This window comes from Podarcis filfolensis, assembly GCF_964270895.1.
Source record: "Podarcis filfolensis genome assembly, chromosome: 2".
Lineage (NCBI taxonomy): Eukaryota > Metazoa > Chordata > Lepidosauria > Squamata > Lacertidae > Podarcis > Podarcis filfolensis.
This window is the reverse complement of record NC_139605.1, coordinates 17853000-17874739: the sequence shown is the minus strand read 5'-3', so window position 1 is coordinate 17874739 and position 21740 is coordinate 17853000. Positions and strand designations below refer to the sequence as shown.

General features: G+C 43.6%; 5 protein-coding genes across 5 annotated transcripts in view; all 5 read left to right on the top strand.

The window, feature by feature from the left end:
• The window catches only part of LOC310758203 (olfactory receptor 2V1-like), a gene marked incomplete at its 3' end in the record, with an annotated part of 192923 nt that overhangs the window by 121818 nt on the left and 49365 nt on the right, over positions 1-21740 (top strand). The gene's annotated exons all lie outside the window — the stretch shown is intronic.
• Positions 1-21740, top strand: part of LOC310757133 (olfactory receptor 2D3-like) — a 181528-nt gene that overhangs the window by 115990 nt on the left and 43798 nt on the right. The gene's annotated exons all lie outside the window — the stretch shown is intronic.
• LOC310758121 (olfactory receptor 2T27-like) lies at positions 5388-6014 on the top strand (the record flags this gene model as incomplete). Its single annotated transcript, XM_083604057.1, has 1 exon — positions 5388-6014. One exon carries the CDS (start codon positions 5388-5390, stop codon positions 6012-6014), a length of 627 nt encoding a protein of 208 aa, XP_083460183.1.
• Positions 14973-15919, top strand: LOC310757160 (olfactory receptor 2T27-like). Its single transcript, XM_083602381.1, has one exon. It carries the CDS (start codon positions 15015-15017, stop codon positions 15879-15881), a length of 867 nt encoding a protein of 288 aa, XP_083458507.1. The 5' UTR covers positions 14973-15014; the 3' UTR covers positions 15882-15919.
• Positions 20948-21599, top strand: LOC310758120 (olfactory receptor 2AK2-like; the record flags this gene model as incomplete). The annotated part of the gene is made up of 1 exon (XM_083604056.1): positions 20948-21599. Exon 1 carries the CDS (start codon positions 20973-20975, stop codon positions 21597-21599), a length of 627 nt encoding a protein of 208 aa, XP_083460182.1. The 5' UTR covers positions 20948-20972.

The following is a 21740-nucleotide window of genomic DNA, read 5'->3' as shown; positions in this document are numbered from 1 at the left end:
CATGACTGCAGAAACTTTTATTGGAATTATGCATAATTGGAAATTTTTGGAATGCCCTAAAACATTGTATAAATTCTAAGGGTCATTTCCCCTGTCTGTATATAACCTACAGTGAAAGAGCTGGGCATATTCTGGGCTGCCAGCTCCACCACCTCTTGTGGGAGACTCTTCCACTGACCAACAGCTGTTACTGTAAGAACGTTTTATGAGTGTTTAGTCAGAATCTCCTTTTCTGCAACTTGAAGTCATTGCCTCGAGTCCTACCCTCAAGAGCAGGAGAAAACAAACATGCTCCCTCTTCCATGTGACAGCCCTTTACATATTTGAAGATGGCTATCATATCGCCTCTCAGTCTCCCCTTTTCCAGGCTAAACATACGCAGCTCCTTCAAGCATTCCTCGTAAGGCTTACTTTCCAGACCCTTAATCATCTTGGTTGCTCTCCTGTAAACACGTTCCAGCTTGTCAACATCCTTCTTAAATTGTGTTGCCCAGAATTGGACACAGTATTCTAGGTGTGGACTGACCAAGGTAAAATAGAGTGCTTCTATTACTTCTCTTGATCTGGACACTAGACTTCTGTTGATGCAGCCGAGAATAGCAATAGCTTTTTTTGCTGTTGCATCACACTGTTGACGCTTGTTAAGCCTCTGGTCCACCAAGACCTGTAGACCCTTTTCACATGTACTGCTAGTAAGCCAGGTGTCCCCCATCCTTTATTTGTGCATCTGGTTCTTCCTGCTTAAGTCCAGAACTGTCCATTTGTCACCTATCGTCCCTAAAATGAAAAACACCAACACTAACACAGGGAGCAAGGAAAGCAGACAACGAGAGATGCAGGCAGAAGAAAAAGGCCGGAATGGATCTGGATTGGCTCTGCAGCTTCTGCCTGTGTTTGTCTCTGGAAGCAGCCGTGTGCTGATTAACTCCAGCAGTGGCTCCTGCAGATCCATTCCAGCCTTTTCCTCCTGCCTCTGTCAGTTTTTGTCTCCCAGCTTCGTCTCCATCCACGTTCTGCTGGCCACCATTTGTCTCTTTACCCTTTCCGTGTCCCTGTTTGTTTGTCTTGACATTCCCTATCCCTTCTTCCTTTGCAGAAATAATTTTTACAAAATCCCTGGGGGTACACCCAAATGAAATATGCTGTGCATGCCTACACAAGTGGGGAGTGTGTGTGCGCGCGTGCGCGTGCGCGTGCGCGTGTGAAGTCTCCCTAGTCTGCCCCCTACCATAAAACCACAAGGAGAGTCCTTCTGGATCAGCCCAAAGGCCCTTTTAGCTGAGCATTCTGTTCTCACAATGCCCACCACCACATGTCTGTGAGGAGCCCATAAGCAGAACCTGAGCACAGAACAGATAATAATAAATAATAAATTTTATTTATATCCCGCCCTCCCCAGCCGAAGCCGGGCTCAGGGCGGCTAACAACAATCAAATAGTCAAACAATCAAAATAATCCAACATTTTAAAAATATTTCATTATAAAAATTAATTATTAATTAAAATCAAGTTGATGGCAACCATTAAGCAAAATTCTGTGCAGGTTGCCAGAGGTGGGAGTCAGGCTGCGCCCTGACCAAAGGCCTGGTGGAACAACTCTGTCTTGCAGGCCCTGCGGAAAGATGTCAGGTCCCACAGGGCCCTAGTCTCTTGTGACAGAGCGTTCCACCAGATTGGAGCCGCAGCCGAGAAGGCCCTGGCTCTAGTTGAGGCCAGCCTAACCTCTCTGAGGCCTGGGACCTTCAGGATGTTTTTATTTGCAGACCGTAGGTTTCTCTGTGGGGCATACCAGGAGAGGCGGTCCCGTAGGTACGAGGGTCCTAGGCCATATAGGGCTTTAAAGGTTAAAACCAGCACCTTAAACCTGATCCTGTACTCCACCGGGAGCCAGTGCAGCTGGTATAGTACCAGATGAATGTGGTCTTGCAGCGAAGACCCCATAAGGAGTCTCGCCGCGGCATTCTGCACCCGCTGGAGTTTCTGGGTCAGTCTCAAGGGCAGCCCCACGTAGAGCGAGTTACAATAATCCAGTCTGGAGGTGACCGTCGCATGGATCACAGTGGCCAGGTCAGGGTGAGAGAGATAAGGGGCCAACTGCTTAGCTTGGCGGAGATGACAAAATGTCGCCTTTGTTATAGCTGTAATCTGCGCCTCCATAGAGAGGGAGGTATCAAAGATTACACCCAAACTCTTAACGGACGGTGCTGGCACTAATTGCACCCCCGCAAGAGATGGGAGTTGCCCCCTCAATCCCATATCGTCCCGTCCCAGCTAGAGGACCTCTGTCTTCGAAGGATTTAACTTCAACCGGCTCCCACGTAACCATCCAGCCACAGCTTCTAGACATCTGGTCAGTGTGTCTGGGGCCGAGTCAGGATGGCCATCCATCAACAGATAGAGTTGGGTGTCATTGGCATACTGATGGCAACCCAGCCCAAAACTCCGGACAAACTGGGCGAGGGGGCGCATAAAGATGTTAAAAAGCATCGGGGAGAGAATCGCACCCTGAGGCACTCCACACACCAAGGAGTGGTGAATCTTCTGCTGCTTTGTTGTCCAGTAGATGCGTAGGAATATTCATCATCTTCACTATGCTCAATATTATATCCTCAATATTATATATGTCTGAATGTGAGGCGTGAAGGCTGCTCCCGGCAAGGCCCTTTCCAGCTGGCTTAGGGTGCGGGGCCCACACTCACCCAGACCTACTAAGAGGCTCCTCATGAGGTCAGAGGAACATCACCCAGTTATTGTTTTATTGATTTAATATGTGGTACATCCCTTTTAGTTTTTATTTAAAATATAAAGAGGAATAGAAATTAAAAATACATATGTACATACATACATACATACATACATACATACATACATACTGTCCAATAATGCATCTTCAGCATCTTCAGATGGTGGTAGGAAGTTTTCACTTTGGAACTGCAATAAAGTTTGGTAACAATTAAAATAATGGTTTGGGAGTCAGATTCCCTCAGGGTGGAGCTGGCGGAGCATTTCTCCAGGGAGAGTAGAAATGCTGGACTGGAAATGTGCCAGGTGAGAAATACTGGTTCTGGTCTGAATGTTTCAGAATCAAAAGGCAGATATATATTTCCTGCTTCTAGAAACAGGGAGTCAGTGGAGCTAAGCAAACATTTTGCTGTAAATGTACGTTGGGAAATTTTCAGAGATATGCACATTGCTTTATCAGGGAGCATGAATTGGTTTGTTTAGGTTTTGGAATTTTAAAAAAACAAGCATGTCAAAAGAAAGCAAAGGCACATGTAATTCTGCAGCCCTGAATATAGGTCATGGCATTCCTCCCCCCTATTTTTGAATATAAAAAGAATGTGAACGTTTCTCATTAATCAAGAAGGCATTTCTCTTTTGCTTAAAGAATGGAAGGAAAATCATTTTTGCGTTAGGGGATGAATTGCCACCCCTTTGAAATTGGGGAGCTATAACAGTAGTAATTATTGTAAAAACTTAATTAACACAACAGAGGCATTACAGGTTTCCAACGGAGACTTGGGACTTATTTTTCATTTTAAGGAACTAAATTTTTCTCCCTTCTTGCTGTTGTTAACAGGAGCGGTCGACACAGGTATGTAATTCTGAACATTTGTAGAGGTCATAGTTATTCTGTATTGCATCCAACTCTGTAGCCCCTTGGAAATCAATGGACCTCAGTTAGTCCTGACCATTCATTTCAACAGATCTACTCTGAATAGAACTAAAATGGGATGCAATCTTTTGCCACACGATGGTCCTTCATGCTAATTCATGATAACACCAATTTATTTGTACTTAAAAAACTTGCAAGCTTATGGTAAATAAATATATATATATATTTAAACAGGGGTATTTACAAACAGAGTATTCCAGTCTCATGCTTAAGCTGAGTTTGTGCAGGATGGGGAGTTTTGTGTCTCTCTAAAGCATGATAAAGCTTTGATAAATGACCTGTTATTGTGCATTCATTTTTTAAATATTGAGTTTGCCCTTTCCTTTATACCCATAACAGCCTGCTAGATAGGTTGATCCAGATGTTGGAGCTATAGAACCCATCATCCCTGAGAACGGGCCAGAATCTATAAACCTGCTCCAGATAAGCTGAGAAAGGGGTAGTGCTATGGATCTAGAGGGACAGGAACATGGTGCTTCTGGTGGTTGCATGTTAGAGGTGGCCTTGACAGATTTCCCTCCTATAGTGGTGAATCTGGATGCCAAGTGACCCATTTCCACTGAAAAAGAACTGCAATGGGCTTCAGCAAAACAACGATGGAAAAGTCCCAAGCAAAAGTCCCAGCAATTAGTGATATGAAAGGAGAAGTTGGGGCTGGATCAACCTCAAACATCCTATTCCCCTTTCCCTTCTAAAACACAAGGTTGGCTGGGTTTTTAGGAATTATCCTACCATCTCCCAAGCCTTTCTGCGCCTTTTGTGGTGGGGGGAGGGGGACAGGGGTAGCACAAAAGCACCCAATCCACATTAACTGAGCAAACCTAAGCTGCTGCTATGCCATTGACTCCCACAAGCAAAATACAATGGTAAAATTCATGTCAAATTGCTGTTTTAGGGGTTGCTTTCATCGTCTGGAATGGATTAATCCGTTTTCCTTTACTTTCCATCAGAAAGCACGCTTTGGTTAAAGTCCACTTTGGTTTAAGTCCGGTTTTCCAGAACAGATTTTCCAGAACATGACAAAGCCATTTTTCACCTTCTCACCCCTTGCTTTTTCCTGTAAGACCTATTGCAGTCGTTAAGAGTCGTCAACAGGCTTATCACAGCTATCTGCCCACCACCCATTCCCACCACCCTTCTGAGTAATACCCCTCCCCACCTTCTCACTATATAGAAGGATCTGGCAACTTCTGTTTCAGTGTATCTGAAGAAGTGTGCATGCACACGAAAGCTCATACCAAGAACTAACTTAGTTGGTCTTTAAGGTGCTACTGGAAGGAAAAATTTTTTCTCTTTTTGTTGTTTATGTTATGTGTACAGTGGATTCAACCCTACAATTTGGCACACCACTTCTCACAAGTCCTGTCCTTGAATCTTCAGGTGAAAACTGAGCAAGTGAAGGAGGGATGGGAGAGGGAAATACGTCATGGACCGTATTCCTTCTGGTTGGACTTCAGCATCAAAGGTCACCTATGGTTTTCCTTGGTGTGAACCTTTTCATGTTCATAGTAGCTCTGATAGGGAACAGCCTCCTTCTTTTTCTGATCAAGACAGACTCTGGTCTGCAGACCCCAATGTATTTTTTCCTCAGCCAACTAGCCTTCATGGACCTCTGCCAAGTTCTCTGCATTGTTCCCAAAATGGCGGTGGATTTTGTAACCCAGAGCTACAGCATTTCACTCTATGGTTGTGTCGTGCAAATTTCTGTCACGATGCTCATGGCAGGGGCAGAGTGCTTCATCCTGGCGACCATGTCATATGACAGGTATGTGGCTATCTGCAGGCCGCTGCAATATCCGGTTCTCATGAGGAGGAAAATTTGCAACATTATGTCAGTTGCTGTCTGGTTTGGGTCTTCTGTGCAGGCCTTGGCCTGTTCCCTTTATGTACTGCCACTTCCCTACTGCAAGTCCAATGTGATCAACCATTACATGTGTGATTATCCAGCCCTTGTTCAGTTGTCCTGTTCTGACAACTTGGCATATGATATAACAGCATACATTGGTAATTCCATGTTCCTTCTCATCCCCATCTCAATCATCCTGGCTTCCTACATAGCCATCCTACTTCAAGTTCTCAGAGCACGTTCCTCTGGAAGAAGCCACAAGGCCTTGGGGAGCTGCATGTCCCATCTGTGTGTGGTGGGGATCTTCTACGTTACGGCCATTTTGACGTACATGACACCTGCCATGTCCTATTCAGCACAAAGGGCCATGATAAACACTTTGTTTTTTACCATGGTGCCTGCCATGATGAACCCTTTCATATACAGCCTGAGGAACCGGGACGTCATAGCAGCACTTAGAAAGCTCTTTGCAAGATGCACAATGTGTCAATGATTGCAGCAGGATACATTTGGAATTTATCCAGGGGCTGAAATTTAGCTGGAGGGAACTTAAGTGAGAGATACCAAATTTGTCTAAGGCTGCTTCAGATGGGCGTATTATTGTGGGATTCTTGCTACTCACATGTGAACAGAATCTGGAAACCAGAGTCTGCTTTAATTAAATGGTTTTTAGTTGTTGTCATTGTTCACATTGTTTTTCTGTAAAACCACGTGGAAATATTTTATGGGGCACCATTCATAAATGGAATCTACTAAGTAAATGAATAACACAGGTATTCAACAATGTCCATATGGTGTTCTTGGCATTGAAATGTGTGGCTATATTCCTCAACCCACCCCTTTTAAAACACATTTACTTTCTCCGTGGAAAATCATATGTATGTGGGTGGGGGTGGGACGCATGCGTAATGTTTTGAACAACTCCTTTGCAATACCTGAATGTCCTGTTTGCATCATTACCACTATATGATTTGTGATGGTAGCAAAAAATGTATCTCAACATTCATACTGTAGCTTTCTTACAGATTACAATAACCTAATTTCATGACTGCTGTAACTTTTATAGGAATAATGTATTATAGGAAATTTTTGGAATGCCCTAAAACATTGTATAAATTCTAAGGATCTTTCTCCTGTCTAATATATAACCTTGAGTGCAGGGGCTGGGCATATTCTGGGCTTCCAGCTCCACCACCTCTTGTGGGAGACTCTTCCACTGACCAACAGCTGTTACTGTCAGAAGGTTTTTCTGAATGTTTAGTCAGAATCTCCTTTTCTGCAACTTGAAGTCATTGCCTCGAGTCCAACCACCAAGAGCAAGAGAAAACAAGCATCCTCCCTCTTCCATGTGACAGCCCTTTACATATTTGAAGATGGCTATCATATCTCCTCACAGTCTCTTTTCCAGGCTAAACATACGCAGCTCCTTCAAGCATTCCTCGTAAGGCTTACTTTCCAGACTCTTAATAATCTTGGTTGCTCTCCTGTAAACACGTTCCAGCTTGTCAACATCCTTCTTAAACTGTGTTGCCTAGAATTGGACGCAGTATTCCAGGTGTGGACTGACCAAGGTAGAATAGAGTGCTTCTATTACTTCCTTTGATCTGGACACTAGACTCCTGTTGATGCAGCCGAGAATAGGATTAGCTTTTTTTTTTTTTTTGCTGTTGCTTCACACTGTTGACACTTGTTAAGCCTGTGGTCCATCAAGACCTGTAGACCCTTTTCACATGTACTGCTAGTAAGCCAGGTGTCCCCCATCCTTTATTTGTGCATCTGGTTCTTCCTGCTTAAGTCCAGAACTGTCCATTTGTCACCTATCGTCCCTAAAATGAAAAACACCAACACTAACACAGGGACCAAGGAAAGCAGACAACGAGAGATGCAGGCAGAAGAAAAAGGCCGGAATGGATCTGGATTGGCTCTGCAGCTTCTGCCTGTGTTTGTCTCTGGAAGCAGCCGTGTGCTGATTAACTCCAGCAGTGGCTCCTGCAGATCCATTCCAGCCTTTTCCTCCTGCCTCTGTCAGTTTTTGTCTCCCAGCTTCGTCTCCATCCACGTTCTGCTGGCCACCATATGTCTCTTTACCCTTTCCGTGTCCCTGTTTGTTTGTCTTGACATTCCCTATCCCTTCTTCCTTTGCTGAAATAATTTTTACAAAATCCCTGGGGGCAAACCCAAATGAAATATGCTGTGCATGCCTGCACAAGTGGGGAGTGTGTGTGTGTGTGTGTGTGTGTGAGAGAGAGAGAGAGAGAGAGAGAGAGAGAGAGGTCTCCCTAGCCTAGTCTGCCCCCTACCATAAAACCACAAGGAGAGTCCTTCTGGATCAGCCCAAAGGCCCTTTTAGCTGAGCATCCTGTTCTCACAATGCCCACCACCACATGTCTGTGAGGAGCCAATAAGCAGAACCTGAGCACGGAACAGATGAATCTTCTGCTGTTTCCTACTAAGATGCGTAGGAACATTCATCATCATCACCATCCTCAATATTTGCTCTGAACTAATTTTAAGATGTATTTTAACTAATTTATCCCCTGTTTTATGTTTTTATGTTCTTTGTATACTGTCTTAGTTTCCTGTTAGCAGCCCTGAGCCCTGCTCCGGTCAGGGAGGGCAGGGCACAGATAAAAATTTATTTTTATTAATATTAAATTTGCCCAGCTGTGAGGCGTGAAGGCTGCTTCCGGCAAGGCCCTTTCCACCTGGCCTAGGGGGTGGGGCCCACACTCACCCAGACCTACTAAGAGGCTCCTCATGAGCCCTGTGGTACATCGCCGGCTATTGTTTTATTGCTTCATTGATTTAATATGTGGTAAACCCCTTTGAGGATTTTATTAAAAATATAAAGAGGTAGAGAAATTAAACATCCATCCATCCATCCATAATTTCCAAAAATGCATCTTCAGCATCTTCAGATGGTGGTAGGAAGTTTTCACTTTGGAACTGCAATAAAGTTTGGTAACAATTAAAATAATGGTTTGGGAGCCAGATTCCCTCAGGGTGGAGCTGGCGGAGCATTTCTCCAGGGAGAGTAGAAATGCTGGACTGGAAATGTGCCAGGTGAGAAATACTGGTTCTGGTCTGAATGTTTCAGAATCAAAAGGCAGATATATATTTCCTGCTTCTAGAAACAGGGAGTCAGTGGAGCTAAGCAAACATTTCGCTGTAAATGTACGTTGGGAAATTTTCAGAGATATGCACGTTGCTTTATCAGGGAGCATGAATTGGTTTGTTTAGGTTTTGGAATTTTAAAAAACAAGCATGTCAAAAGAAAGCAAAGGCACATGTAATTCTGCAGCCCTGAATATACCTCAGGGAATTCCTCCCCTCTACTTTTGAATATAAAAGGATTGTGAACATTTCTCATTAATTAAGAAGGCATTTCTCTTTTTCTTAAAGAATGGAAGGGAAATCATTTTGTGGTGGAGGATGAATTGCCACCCCTTTGAAACTGGGGAGCTATAACAATCGTAATTATTGTAAAAAATTAATTAACACAACAGAGGCATCACAGTTTTTCATCCGAGCCTTGGGAATTATTTTTCATTTTAAGAAACTAAACTTTGCTCCCTTCTTGCTGTTGTAAACAGAAGCAGTTGACACAGGTATGTAATTCTGAACATTTGTAGAAGTCATAGTTATTCTGTATTTCATCCAACTCTGTAGCCCCGTGGAAATCAATGGACCTCAGTTAGTCATGGCCATTGATTTCAGCAGATCAACTCTGAGTAGAATTAAAATGAGATGCAATCTTCTGCCACATGATGGTCCATTATGCTGATCCATGATAACACCAATTTGTTGTTGTTGTCGTTTAGTCGTGTCCGACTCTTTGTGACCCCATGGACCAGAGCACGCCAGGCTCTCCTATATTCCACTGCCTCCCACAGTTTGGTCAAACTCATGCTGGTAGCTTCGAGAACACTATCCAACCATCTTGTCCTCTGTCCCCTTCTCCTTGTGCCCTCCATCTTTCCCAACATCAGGGTCTTTTCCAGGGAGTCTTCTCTTCTCATGCGGAGGCCAAGGTATTGGAGCCTCAGCTTCATGATCTGTCCTTCCAGTGAGCACTCAGGGCTGATTTCCCTAAGAATGGAGAGGCTTGATCTTCTTGCAGTCCATGGGACTCTCAAGAGTCTCCTCCAGCACCATAATTCAAAAGCATCAATTCTTCGGCAATCAGCCTTCTTTATAGAATCATAGAATAGAATCATAGAATCATAGAATCATAGAGTTGGAAGAGACCACAAGGGCCATCGAGTCCAACCCCCTGCCAAGCAGGAAACACCATCAGAGCACTCCTGACATATGGTTGTCAAGCCTCTGCTTAAAGACCTCCAAAGAAGGAGACTCCACCACACTCCTTGGCAGCAAATTCCACTGTCGAACAGCTCTTACTGTCAGGAAGTTCTTCCTAATGTTTAGGTGGAATCTTCTTTCTTGTAGTTTGGATCCATTGCTCCGTGTCCACTTCTCTGGAGCAGCAGAAAACAACCTTTCTCCCTCCTCTATGTGACATCCTTTTATATATTTGAACATGGCTATCATATCACCCCTTATGGTCCAGCTCTCACTTCCATACATCACTACTGGGAAAACCATAGCTTTAACTATACGGACCTTTGTTGGCAAGGTGATGTCTCTGCTTTTTAAGATGCTGTCTAGGTTTGTCATTGCTTTCCTCCCAAGAAGCAGGCGTCTTTTAATTTCGTGACTGCTGTCACCATCTGCAGTGATCATGGAGCCCAAGAAAGTAAAATCTCTCACTGCCTCCATTTCTTCCCCTTCTATTTGCCAGGAGGTGATGGGACCAGTGGCCATGATCTTCGTTTTTTTGCTGTTGAGCTTCAGACCATATTTTGCACTCTCCTCTTTCACCCTCATTAAAAGGTTCTTTAATTCCTCCTCACTTTCTGCCATCAAGGTTGTGTCATCTGCATATCTGAGGTTGTTGATATTTCTTCTGGCAATCTTAATTCCAACTAGGGATTCGTCCAGACCAGCCTTTCGCATGATGAATTCTGCATATAAGTTAAATAAGCAGGGAGACAATATACAGCCTTGTTGTACTCCTTTCCCAATTTTGAACCAACCAGTTGTTCCATATCCAGGTCTAACTGTAGTTTCTTGTCCCACATAGAGATTTCTCAGGAGACAGATGAGGTGATCAGGCACTCCCATTTCTTTAAGAACTTGCCATAGTTTGCTGTGGTCGACACAGTCAAAGGCTTTTGCATAGTCAATGAAGCAGAAGTAGATGTCTTTCTGGAACTCTCTAGCTTTCTCCATAATCCAGCGCATGTTTGCAATTTGGTCTCTGGTTCGTCTGCCCCTTCGAAATCCAGCTTGCACTTCTAGGAGTTCTCAGTCCACATACTCCTCGAGCCTTCCTTGTATAATTTTAAGCATAACCTTGCTAGCGTGTGAAATGAGTGCAATTGTGCGGTAGTTGGAACATTCTTTGGCACTGCCCTTCTTTGGGATTGGCATGTAGACTGATCTTCTCCAATCCTCTGGCCACTGCTGAGTTTTCCAAACTTGCTGGCATATTAAGTGTAGCACCTTGACAGCATCATCTTTTAAATTTTTAAATAGTTCAGCTGGACTACCATCACTTCCACTGGCCTTGTTATTAGCAGTGCTTTCTAAGGCCCATTTGACTTCACTCTCCAGGATGTCTGGCTCAAGGTCAGCAACCACACTACCTGTGGTGTACGAGCCATCCATACATTTCTGGAATAATTCCTCTGTGTATTCTTGCCACCTCTTCTTGATGTCTTCTGCTTCTGTTAGGTCCTTACCACTTTTGTCCTTTATTATGGTAATCTTTGTACGAAATGTTCCTTTCATATCTCCAATTTTCTTGAATAGATCTCTGGTTCTTCCCGTTCTGTTGTTTTCCTCTATTTCTTTGCATTACTCGTTTAAGAAGGCCTTCTTGTCTCTCCTTGCGATTTTTTGGAAATCTGCATTCAATTTCCTGTATCTTTCACTATCTCCCTCGCATTTTCTTGCCTTCTCTCCCCCGCTATTTGTAAGGCCTCATTGGACAGCCACTTTGCTTTCTTGCATTTCCTTTTCATTGGGATGGTTTTCGTTGCTGCCTCCTGTATAATGTTGCGAGCCTCCATCCATAGTTCTTCAGGCACTCTGTCCACCAAATCTAGATCCTTAAACCTGTTCCTCACTTCCACTGTGTATTCATAAGGGATTTGATTTAGATTGTATCTTACTGGCCCAGTGGTTTTTCCTACTTTCTTCAGTTTAAGCTTGAATTTTGCTATAAGAAGCTGATGAGCTGAGCCACAGTCAGCTCCAGGTCTTGTTTTTGCTGACTGTATAGAGCTTCTCCATCTTTGGCTGCAGAGAATATAATCAATCTGATTTTGATGCTGCCCATCTGGTGATGTCCATGTGTAGAGTCGTCTCTTGTGTCGTTGGAAAAGCGTGTTTGTGATGACCAGCTTGTTCTCTTGACAGAACTCTATTAGCCTTTGACCTGCTTCGTTTTGATCTCCAAGGCCAAACTTGCCAGTTGTTCCTTTTATCTCTTCATTCCCTACTTTAGCATTCCAATCCCCTATAATGAGAAGAACATCCTCATATGAAGGTGTTGTAAGTCTTCATAGAATTGGTCAGTTTCAGTTTCTTCAGCACCAGTAGTTGGTGCATAAACTTGGATTACTGTGATGTTAAAAGGTCTGCCTTGGATTCATATCAAGATCATTCTATCATTTTTGAGATTGTATCCCACTACAGCTTTCACCACTCTTTCGTTGACTATGAGGGCCACTCCATTTCTTTTACGGGATTCTTGCCCACAGTAGTAGATATGATGGTCATCCGAACTAAATCCGCCCATTCCCGTCCATTTTAGTTCACTGATGCCCAGGATGTCAATATTTATTCTTGCCATCTCATTTTTGACCACATCCAACTTACCAAGGTTCATGGTTCTTACATTCCAGGTTCCTATGCAATATTTTTCTTTACAGCATTGGACATTCCTTTCGCTTCCAGGCATATCCGCAACTGAGCGTCCTTTCGGCTTTGGCCCAGCTGCTTCATCAGCTCTAAATCTACTTTTACTTGTCCTCTGCTCTTCCTCAGTAGCAAGTTGGACGCCTTCCGACCTGAGGGGCTCATCTTCCAGCGTCATAACTTTTATATGCCTGTTGTCTTTGTCCATGGAGTTTTCTTGGCAGGGATACTGGAGTGGCTTGCCGGTTCCTCCTCCAGGTGGATCACGTTTGGTCAAAACTCTCCACTATGACCTGTCCACCTTGGGTGCCCTGCTCGGCATAGTTCATAGCTTCTCTGAGTTATTCAAGCCCCTTCGCCACGGCAAGGCAGTGATCCATGAAGGGGAACACCAAACACCAATTTATTTGTACTTAAAAAACTTGAAAGCGTATGGTAAATAGAAAAATATATTCAAACAGGAAAATGTATGTATTTATGTAGGGTATGAATATTTATTTTAGATCATTGCTATCCTGCCATACCCTCCAGGAAAGGTCAAGGGATTCAAAGAAGAGAAACAGATATTTTTATAAACCAGATTTCATTGGAAAGTGCGACATAGCACTACACATACTATTTATTCCCACATTCTCCCTATGTGGCACTTCAAAATGTACATGAGATGAACCATTCTGCTGGAAACAATTTACTATAGTACTCATGGTTTTGCAGCTGCAAAGCAACTGAGCTACAACAGCCTGGCATTGGTATTCTTTAGCTGTATGATAGACACCAGGCTTAACGCCTGCCATCCATGTCCTTTCATTTCAAACAGGAATATTCACAAACAGAATATTCCATTTTCATGCTTAGACTGAGTTTGGGCAGGATGGGGAGTTTTGTGTCTCTCTAAAGCATGATAAGCTTTGAAATATGACCTATTATTGTGCATTCATTTATTACATATTGAGTTTGTCCTTTCCTTTATACCCATAACAGCCTGCTGGATAGGTTAGAGTAAGGCAGGGGCTGCCAACCTGACGCCATCCAGATGTTGGAGCTATAGAACCCATCTTCCCTGCGAACGGGCCAGAATCTCTAAACCTGCTCCAGAGAAGCTGAGAAAGGGGTAGTGCTGTGGATCTGGAGGGACAGGAACATGGTCCTTCCGGTGGTTGCATGTTAGAGATTTCCCTCCTATAGCGGTGAATCTGGCTCCCAAGTGACCCATTTCCACTGAAAAAGAACTGCAATGGGCTTCACTGAAAGAATGATGGAAAAGTCCCAAGCAAAAGTCCCAGCAATTAGTAATGTGAAAGAAGTTATTGGGGCGGGATCAACCTCAAACAACTTTTCCCCTTTCCCTTCTAAAACACAAGGTTGGTTGGATTTTTAGGAATTATCCTACCTTTTCCCAAGCCTTTCTGCACCTTTTGTGGTGGGGGGAGGGGGACAGGGGTAGCACAAAAGCACCCAAGCCACATTAACTGAGCAAACCTAAGTTGCTGTTATGCCATTGAATCCCACAGGCAAAATACAGTAGTAAAATTCATGTAAAAATGCTGTTTTAGGGGTTGCTTTTCATCGTCTGGAACAGATTTCCATTACTTTCTATGGGAAAGCACCCCTTGGTTTAAGTCCGCTTTGGTTTAGGACCAGACTTCTGGAACAGATTAAGGTTGTAAACCAAGGTACCACTGTAGTGAGAACCTGGATGCACCCAGAGAGACATCTAACATATTGGGCAGTATCCAACATTGAAGCTCTGCCTGCAAAATGGACTTCCATGCATTTATTAGAACGTCCTCTTCTTTCCAGTTGTCTTTTTGAACTCTCAAAATCTCAAGTGGAGGGTTAAAGGTAAAGGTAAAAGGAGCCCTGACCATTAGGTCCAGTCGTGGCCGACTCTGGGGTTGCAGCGCTCATCTCGCTTAATTGGCCGAGGGAGCTGGCATACAGCTTCCAGGTCATGTGGCCAGCATGACTAAGTCGCTTCTGGTGAACCAGAGCAACACACAGAAACGCTGTTTACCTTCCCACCGGAGCGGTACCTATTTATCTACTTGCACTTTGACGTGCTTTCGAACTGCTAGGTTGGCAGGAGCAGGGACCGAGTAATGGGAGCTCACCCCGTCACAGGGATTCGAACCGCCGACCTTCTGATCAGCAAGTCCTAGGCTCTGTTGCTTAACCCACAGTGACACCCGTGTCCCTAACTGGAGGGTTGGGCACACCCAAAGATATTTTGGGGATTCTTGGAGGAGAGAAGAGGAGAAGAAGTCTTGTTGCACAGGCAGAACTAAGTGTGAGGAGCATTAGACACAATCCATTATATTAAAAACTGTTCTCTTTTTGTTGTTTATGTTATGTGTACAGTGGATTCAACCCTACAATTTGGCACACCACTTCTCACAAGTCCTCTCCCTGAATCTTCAGGCAAAATTGGGCAAGTGAAGGAGGGATGGGAGAGGGAAATACGTCATGGACCGTGTTCCTTCTTGTTGGACTTCAGCATCAAAGGTCACCTATGGTTTTCCTTGGTGTGATCTTCTTCATGTTCATAGTAGCTCTGATAGGGAACAGCCTCCTTCTTTTTCTGATCAAGACAGACTCTGGTCTGCAGACCCCAATGTATTTTTTCCTCAGCCAACTAGCCTTCATGGACCTCTGCCAAGTTCTCTCCATTGTTCCCAAAATGACGGTGGATTTTGTAACCCAGAGCTACAGCATTTCACTCTACGGTTGTTTTGTGCAGATTTTTGTCACAATGTTCATGGCAGGGGCAGAGTGCTTCATCCTGGCAACCATGTCATATGACAGGTTTGTGGCTATCTGCAGGCCGCTGCAATATACAGTTCTCATGAGGAGTAAAATTTGCAGCATCATCTCAGTTGCTGCCTGGCTTGGGTCTTCTGTGCAGGCCTTGGCCTGTTCCCTTTATGTACTGCCACTTCCCTACTGCAAGTCCAATGTGATCAGACACTACATGTGCGATTACCCAGCCCTTGTTCAGTTGTCCTGCTCTGATAACTTGGCATATGATATAACAGGATACGTTGGTAATTTCATGATCTTTTTCATCCCCATCTCAATCATCCTGGCTTCCTACATAGCCATCCTACTTCAGGTTCTCAGAGCACGTTCCTCTGGAAGAAGCCACAAGGCCTTGGGGACCTGCTTGTCCCATCTGTGTGTGGTGGGGATCTTCTACGTTACGGCCATTTTGACTTACATGACACCTGCTGCTTCCTATTCAGCACAAAGGGCCATGATAAACACTGTGTTTTTTACCATTGCGCCTGCCATGATGAACCCTTTCATATACAGCCTGAGGAACCGGGACGTCTTAGCAGCACTGAGAAAGCTCTTTGCAAGATGCACAATGTGTCAGTGATTGCAGCAGGAAACAGAATGGCAAGTACTCTCCCTTTGGAATTTATCCAGGGGCTGAAATTTAGATGGAAGGAACTTAACTGAGAGATACAAAATTTGTCAAAGGATGCTTCTGATGGGCGTATTATTGTGGGATTCTTGCTACTCACGTGTGAACAGAATCTCGAAATCAGAGTCTGCTTTAATTAAATGGTTTTTAGTTGTTGTCATTGTTCATGTTGTTTTACTGTAAAACCACTTGGAAATATTTTATCGGGCATCATTCGTAAATCAAATCAACTACTAAGTAAATGAATAACACAGGTTTTCAACAGTGCCCATTTGGTGTTCTTGGCATTGAAATGTGCCAACTCTCCCCATTAATTCAGATTTATTTTCTATGTGGAAAATCATATGTATGTGTGTGTGGGGGGGGGGTGTTAATGTGTGCGTAATATTTCAAGCAACACCTTTGCAATACCTGAATGTCCAATCTGCATCATTGCCACTATATGATTTGTGACGGTAGCAAAAAATGTATCTCAACATTCATACTGTAGCTTTCTTACAGATTACAATAACCTAATTTCATGACTGCTGTAACTTTTATAGGAATAATGCATAATAGGAAATTTTTGGAATGCCCTAAAACATTGTATAAATTCTAAGGATCTTTCTCCTGTCTAATATATAACCTTGAGTGCAGGGGCTGGGCATATTCTGGGCTGCCAGCTCCACCACCTCTCCTGAGAGACTGTTCCACTGACCAACAGCTGTTACTGTCAGAACGTTTTTCTGAATGTTTAGTCAAGTCATTGCCTTGAGTCACACCCTTAATCATTTGGTTGCTCTCCTGTAAACACGTTCCACCTTGTCAACATCCATCTTAAATTGTGTTGCCCAGAATTGGACACAGTATTCCAGGTGTGGACTGACCAAGGTAGAATAGAGTGCTTCTATTACTTCCCTTGATCTGGACACTAGACTTCTGTTGAGGCAGCCGAGAATAGCATTAGCTATTTTTGGCTGTTGCATCACACTGTTGACGCATGTTAAGCCTGTGGTCCACCAAGACCTGAAGATGCTTTTCACATGTACTGCTAGTAAGCCAGGTGTTCCCCATCCTTTATTTGTGCATCTGATTCTTCCTGCTTAAGTCCAGAACCGTACATATGTCCCCTATTATCCCTAAAATGAAAAACACCAACACTAACACAGGGACCAAGGAAAGCAGACAACGAGAGATGCAGGCAGAAGAAAAAGGCTGGAATGGATCTAGATTGGCTATGCAGCTTCAGCCTGTGTTTGTCTCTGGAAGCAGCAGTGTGCTGATTGACTCCAGCAGTGGCTCCTGCAGATCCATTCCAGCCTTTTCCTTCTGCCTCTGTCAGCTTTTGTCTCCCAGCTTCATCTACATCCACATTCTGCTGGCCACCATTTGTGGAGAGAGATCTGAGGGGGGCAGGAACTGTTTTTTTGTGGTCTGCAGGCAAGTAGGAGAAGCCATTCCATCCTTGGACCTCCTGAAGTGCCCTTCCTCTGGTCAGATGGGCTTGAGTCTTTTTCTCTGCAAGAAATATCTCCTATTTTGGCTTCTTGAGCACCTTTGTGGCTGTTTTGTCTGTTGTTGTTGTTTTTGTCTTTTTACCCTTTCCGTGTCCCTGTTTGTTTGTTTGTCTTGACTTTCCCTATCCCTTCTTCCTTTGCTGAAATAATTTTTACAAAATCCCTGGGGGTACACCCAAATGAAATATGCTGTGCATGCCTACACAGGTGGGGAGTGTGTGTGTGTGTGTGTGTGTGTGTGAAGTCTCCCTAGTCTGCCCCCTACCATAAAACCACAAGGAGAGTCCTTCTGGATCAGCCCAAAGGCCCTTTTAGCTGAGCATCCTGTTCTCACAATGCCCACCACCACATGTCTGTGAGGAACCCATAAGCAGAACCTGAGCACAGAACAGATGAATCTTCTGCTGCCTTGTTGTCCAGTAGATGCGTAGGAACATTCATCATCTTCACTATCCTCAACATTATCATATATGTCTGAATGTGAGGCGTGAAGGCTGCTCCCGGCAAGGCCCTTTCCAGCTGGCTTAGGGGGTGGGGCCCACACTCACCCTACTAAGAGGCTCCTCATGAGGTCAGAGGAACATCACCCGGCTATTGTTTTATTGTTTTATTGATTTATTGATTTAATATGTGCTACATTCCTTTGAGCTTTTTATTTAAAATATAAAGAGGAATAGAAATTAAAAATACGTACATACATACATACATACATACTGTCCAAGAATGCATCTTCAGCATCTTCAGATGGTGGTAGGAAGTTTTCACTTTGGAACGGCAACAACGTTTGGTAACAATTAAAATAATGGTTTGGGAGCCAGATTCCCTCAGGGTGGAGCTGGCGGAGCATTTCTCCAGGGAGAGTAGAAATGCTGGACTGGAAATGTGCCAGGTGAGAAATACTGGTTCTGGTCTGAATGTTTCAGAATCAAAAGGCAGATATATATTTCCTGCTTCTAGAAACAGGGAGTCAGTGGAGCTAAGCAAACATTTCGCTGTAAATGTACGTTGGGAAATTTTCAGAGATATGCACGTTGCTTTATCAGAGAGCATGAATTGGTTTGTTTAGGTTTTGGAATTTTAAAAATCAAGCATGTCAAAAGGAAGCAAAGGCTCATGTAATTCTGCAGCCATGAATATAGGTCATGGCATTCCTCCCCCCTATTTTTGAATATAAAAAGAATGTGAACGTTTCTCATTAATCAAGAAGGCATTTCTCTTTTTCTCGAAGAATGGAAGGGAAATCATTTTTGAGGTAGAGGATGAATTGCCACCCCTTTGAAACTGGGGAGTTATAACAGTAGTAATTGTTGTAAAAAATTAATTAACACAACAAAGGCCTCACAGTTTTTCAACCGAGCCTTGGGAATTCATTTTCATTTTAAGAAACTAAACTTTGCTCCCTTCTTGCTGTTGTAAACAGAAGCGGTTGGCACAGGTATGTAATTCTGAACATTTTTAGAAATCATAGTTATTCTGTATTGCATCCAACTCTGTAGCCCCTTGGAAATCAACGGACCTCAGTTAGTCCTGGCCATTAATTTCAACAGATCTACTCTGAGTAGAACTAAAATGGGATGCAATCTTTTGCCACATGATGGTCCTTCATGCTGATTCATGATAACACCAATTTATTTGTACTTAAGAACCTTGCAAGCTTATGGAAAATAGGAAAAATATATTCAAACAGGAAAATGTATGTATTTATTTAGCGTATGCATATTCCTTTTAGTTATTTTTTTATCTTGCCATACCCTCCAGGAAAAGTCATAGGATTCAATAAAGAGAAACAGATATTTTTATAAACCAGATTTCATTTGACAGTGAGACTTGGCACTACACATATTATTTATTCCCACATTCCCCCTTTGTGGCACTTTAAAATGTACATCAGATAAAACATTCTGCTGGAAACAATTTACTACAGGACTCGTGGTTTTGCAGCTTTAAAGCAACTGAACTACAACAGCCTGGCATTGGTATTCTTTAGCTGTATCATAGACACCGGGCTTAACACCTGCTATCCATGTCCTTTCATTTCAAACAGGAATATTTACGAAGAGAGTATTCCATTCTCATGCTTAGGCTGAGTTTAGTTAGGATGGGGAGCTTTTTGTCTCTATAAGAACATGATAAAGCTTTGATAAATGACCCTTTATTGTGCATTCTTTTTTTAAATATTGAGTTTGCCCTTTCCTTTATACCCATAACAGCCTGCTGGATAGGTTAGAGTAAGGCAGGGGCCGCCAACCTGACGCCATCCAGATGTTGGAGCTATAGAACCCATCATCCCTGAGAACGGGCCACAATCTCTAAACCTGCTCCAGATAAGCTGAGAAATGGGTAGTGCTGTGGATCTGGAGGGACAGGAACATGGTCCTTCCAGTGGTTGCATGTTAGAGATTTCCCTCCTATAGCAGTGAATCTGGATCCCAAGTGACCCATTTCCACTGAAAAAGAATTGCAATGGGCTTCACCAAAACAACAATGGGAAAGTCCCAAGCCAAAGTCCCAGGAATTAGCGATATGAAAGAAAAAGTTGGGGCGGGATCAACCTCAAACACCCTATTTCCTTTCTCTTCTAAAACACAAGGTTGGCTGGGTTTTTAGGAATTATCCTACCATTTCCCAAGCATTTCTGCACCTTTAGTGGTGGTGGGAGGGGGACAGGGGTAGCGCAAAATACAGTAGTAAAATTCATGTCAAATTGCTCTTTTGGAGGGTTGCTTTTCGTCATCTGGAATGAATTAATCCATTTTCCATTGCTTTCTATGGGAAAGCACAGGTTGGTTTAAGTTCGCTTTGGTTTAAGATAAGACTTCTGGAGCAGATTAAGGTTGTAAACCAAGGTACCACTGTAGTGAGAATCTGGATGCACCCAGAGAGATTTCTAACATATTGGGCAGTATCCAACATTGAAGCTCTGCCTGCAAAATGGACTTCCATGCATTCAGTAGAACTTCCTCTTCTTTCCAGGTGTCTCTTTGAACCCTCAAAATCTCAACTGGAGGGTTGGGAACCCCCAAACATATTTTGGGGACTCTTGGAGGAGAGAAGAGAAGTTTTGTTGCACAGGCAGAACTATGTGTGAGGAGCATTAGACACAATCCATTATATTAAAAACTGCTCTCTTTTTGTTGTTTATGTTATGTGTACAGTGGATTCAACCCTACAATTTGGCACACCACTTCTCACAAGTCTTCTCCTTGAGTCTACAGGTGAAATTTGGGCAAGTGAAGGAGGAATGGGAGAAGGGAATATGTCATGGACTGTGTTCCTTCTGGTTGGACTTCAGCATCAAAGGTCACCTATGGTTTTCCTTGGTGTGATCCTCTTCATGTTCATAGTAGCTGTGATAGGGAACAGCCTCCTTCTTTTTCTGATCAAGACAGACTCTGGTCTGCAGACCCCAATGTATTTTTTCCTCAGCCAACTAGCCTTCATGGACCTCTGCCAAGTTCTCTGCATTGTTCCCAAAATGGCGGTGGATTTTGTAACCCAGAGCTACAGCATTTCACTCTATGGATGTTTTGTACAGATTTCTGTCACAATGCTCATGGGAGGGGCAGAGTGCTTCATCCTGGCGACCATGTCATATGACAGGTATGTGGCTATCTGCAGGCCGCTGCAATATCCGGTTCTCATGAGGAGCAAAATCTGCAACATCATGTCAGTTGCTGCCTGGTTTTGGTCCTCTGTGCAGGCCTTGATCTGTTCCATTTATGTACTGCCACTTCCCTACTGCAAGTCCAATGTGATCAGGCACTACATGTGCGATTACCCAGCCCTTATTCAGTTGTCTTGCTCTGACAATTTTGCATTTGATATAACAGAATACATTGGTAGTTTCGTGATCTTTTTCATCCCCATCTCAATCATCCTGGCTTCCTACATAGCCATCCTACTTCAAGTTCTCAGAGCACGATCCTCTGGAAGAAGCCACAAGGCCTTGGGGACCTGCTTGTCCCATCTGTGTGTAGTGGGGATCTTCTACGTTACGGCCATTTTGACATACATGACACCTGCCGCTTCCTATTCAGCACAAAGGGCCATGATAAACGCTGTGTTTTGTACCATGGTGCCTGCCATGATGAACCCTTTCATATACAGCCTGAGGAACCGGGACGTCTTGGCAGCACTGAGAAAGCTCTTAGCAAGATGCACAATGTGTCAATGATTTCAGCAGGATACAAAATGGCAGGCACCATCCCTTTGAAATTTATCCAGGGGCTGAAATTTATCTAAGGCTGCTTCAGATGGGCGTATTATTCTGGGATGGGTGCTACTCATGTGTGAACAGAATCTGGAAACAGAGTCT